Genomic DNA, 1,052 nt, shown 5'->3' on the forward strand with positions numbered 1-1,052 from the left:
CGCCCTCCGACATGGCCCACGCCCTGCACGCGGGCTCCGCGCCCCCCTGCGGCACCCAGCGTCGCCGCCGTCGCGTCGAGTTCTGCGTCATGGCGCCGCGATGCATCATGGGGGCGCGAGGCCCTGCAGCCGCTGCCTTTCTAGGCCTCGAGCCCGGGGAGCGGGCGCGGCGGGAACTACAAGCCCCAGCGTGCATCGCAGCAGGCCGGGAGAGGGGCGGATCGCGCGAGGCATGCTGGGCAGAGTAGTTTTTCTCCTGCGCCCAAGTCCCGCCTGCGGCAGATAATCCTCGCCCCGGCCCGCCCAATGGCCTAGTTGGCTGAGAGTTGTCACCCGAAGCCCCTGCTGCACCTGTGTTACGTATATGAAACTGGTTCATCGCGCCATACTTCTAGGCCACAGGTGCAAAGGCACGATTGCACTCTAAAATATGCATCCAGCTATAAAGGCCACACGTGCAAAGGGAATGATCGTGCCGTAAAACGTCCATCCAGCTATAAAGAGCAAACCAGCTACAAAGTTAGTGCTTGAAAATATGTCACCACTTTATAGCTGGTTTCTAGCCAGCTTTAACTGGAAAGTGGCAGGGCCCTAAAAAATCCTCGGCCCTGGCCCTGGGAGCCCAGGAGCCTCGTCCCCCTTGGTCAGCGGGGAGGAAGTGTATCTGCTCCTGTTGGGGCTGGTGTGGTGCGTGTGGAGTTTGCCCCTAGTTTGCAGACCCAGCAGCGAGCCAGGACAGTGCTGCTGGTCCCTCAGCACTGAGTCTGCTGAGGGGCGTCAGCACCTACAGCGTTGCGCCCCAGGGTGCCACGCTTTTTGAAGCAGGATTTGCATAGGGGTGATGCCTGCTTTTCACCGCTGCCGCCAGGCATCACCATCGCGGTCTCGTGCCGCTACCAGCACAGGAGTCGCAGTGTCAGGATCCCAACTCCAGACAAAGAGAAGTGGCGGCTCACTGTTTCATCTACATTGGCGGCTGCCCTCCTAACTGGGGGGCTTTGTGAGAGAAACTCAGGATTAATCTCGGACCCACCCCTCAAGCTCAAATGATG

At 60.3% G+C, this 1,052-nt stretch overlaps 1 protein-coding gene across 1 annotated transcript in view; it reads right to left on the bottom strand.

The window, feature by feature from the left end:
* The window catches only part of BOD1 (biorientation of chromosomes in cell division 1), a 7,072-nt gene extending 6,981 nt beyond the window's left edge, over positions 1–91 (bottom strand). Inside the window, exon 1 of the mRNA XM_019534723.1 lies at positions 56–91. Within this exon, the coding sequence (XP_019390268.1) occupies positions 56–91 (36 nt within the window). The remainder of the gene's footprint in view (positions 1–55) is intronic.
* Between the last annotated feature and the right edge of the window lie 961 nt (positions 92–1,052).

The sequence above is a fragment of the Crocodylus porosus genome, unplaced genomic scaffold (assembly GCF_001723895.1).
Source record: "Crocodylus porosus isolate Cpor-Errol unplaced genomic scaffold, CroPor_comp1, whole genome shotgun sequence".
Taxonomy (NCBI): Eukaryota; Metazoa; Chordata; order Crocodylia; family Crocodylidae; genus Crocodylus; species Crocodylus porosus.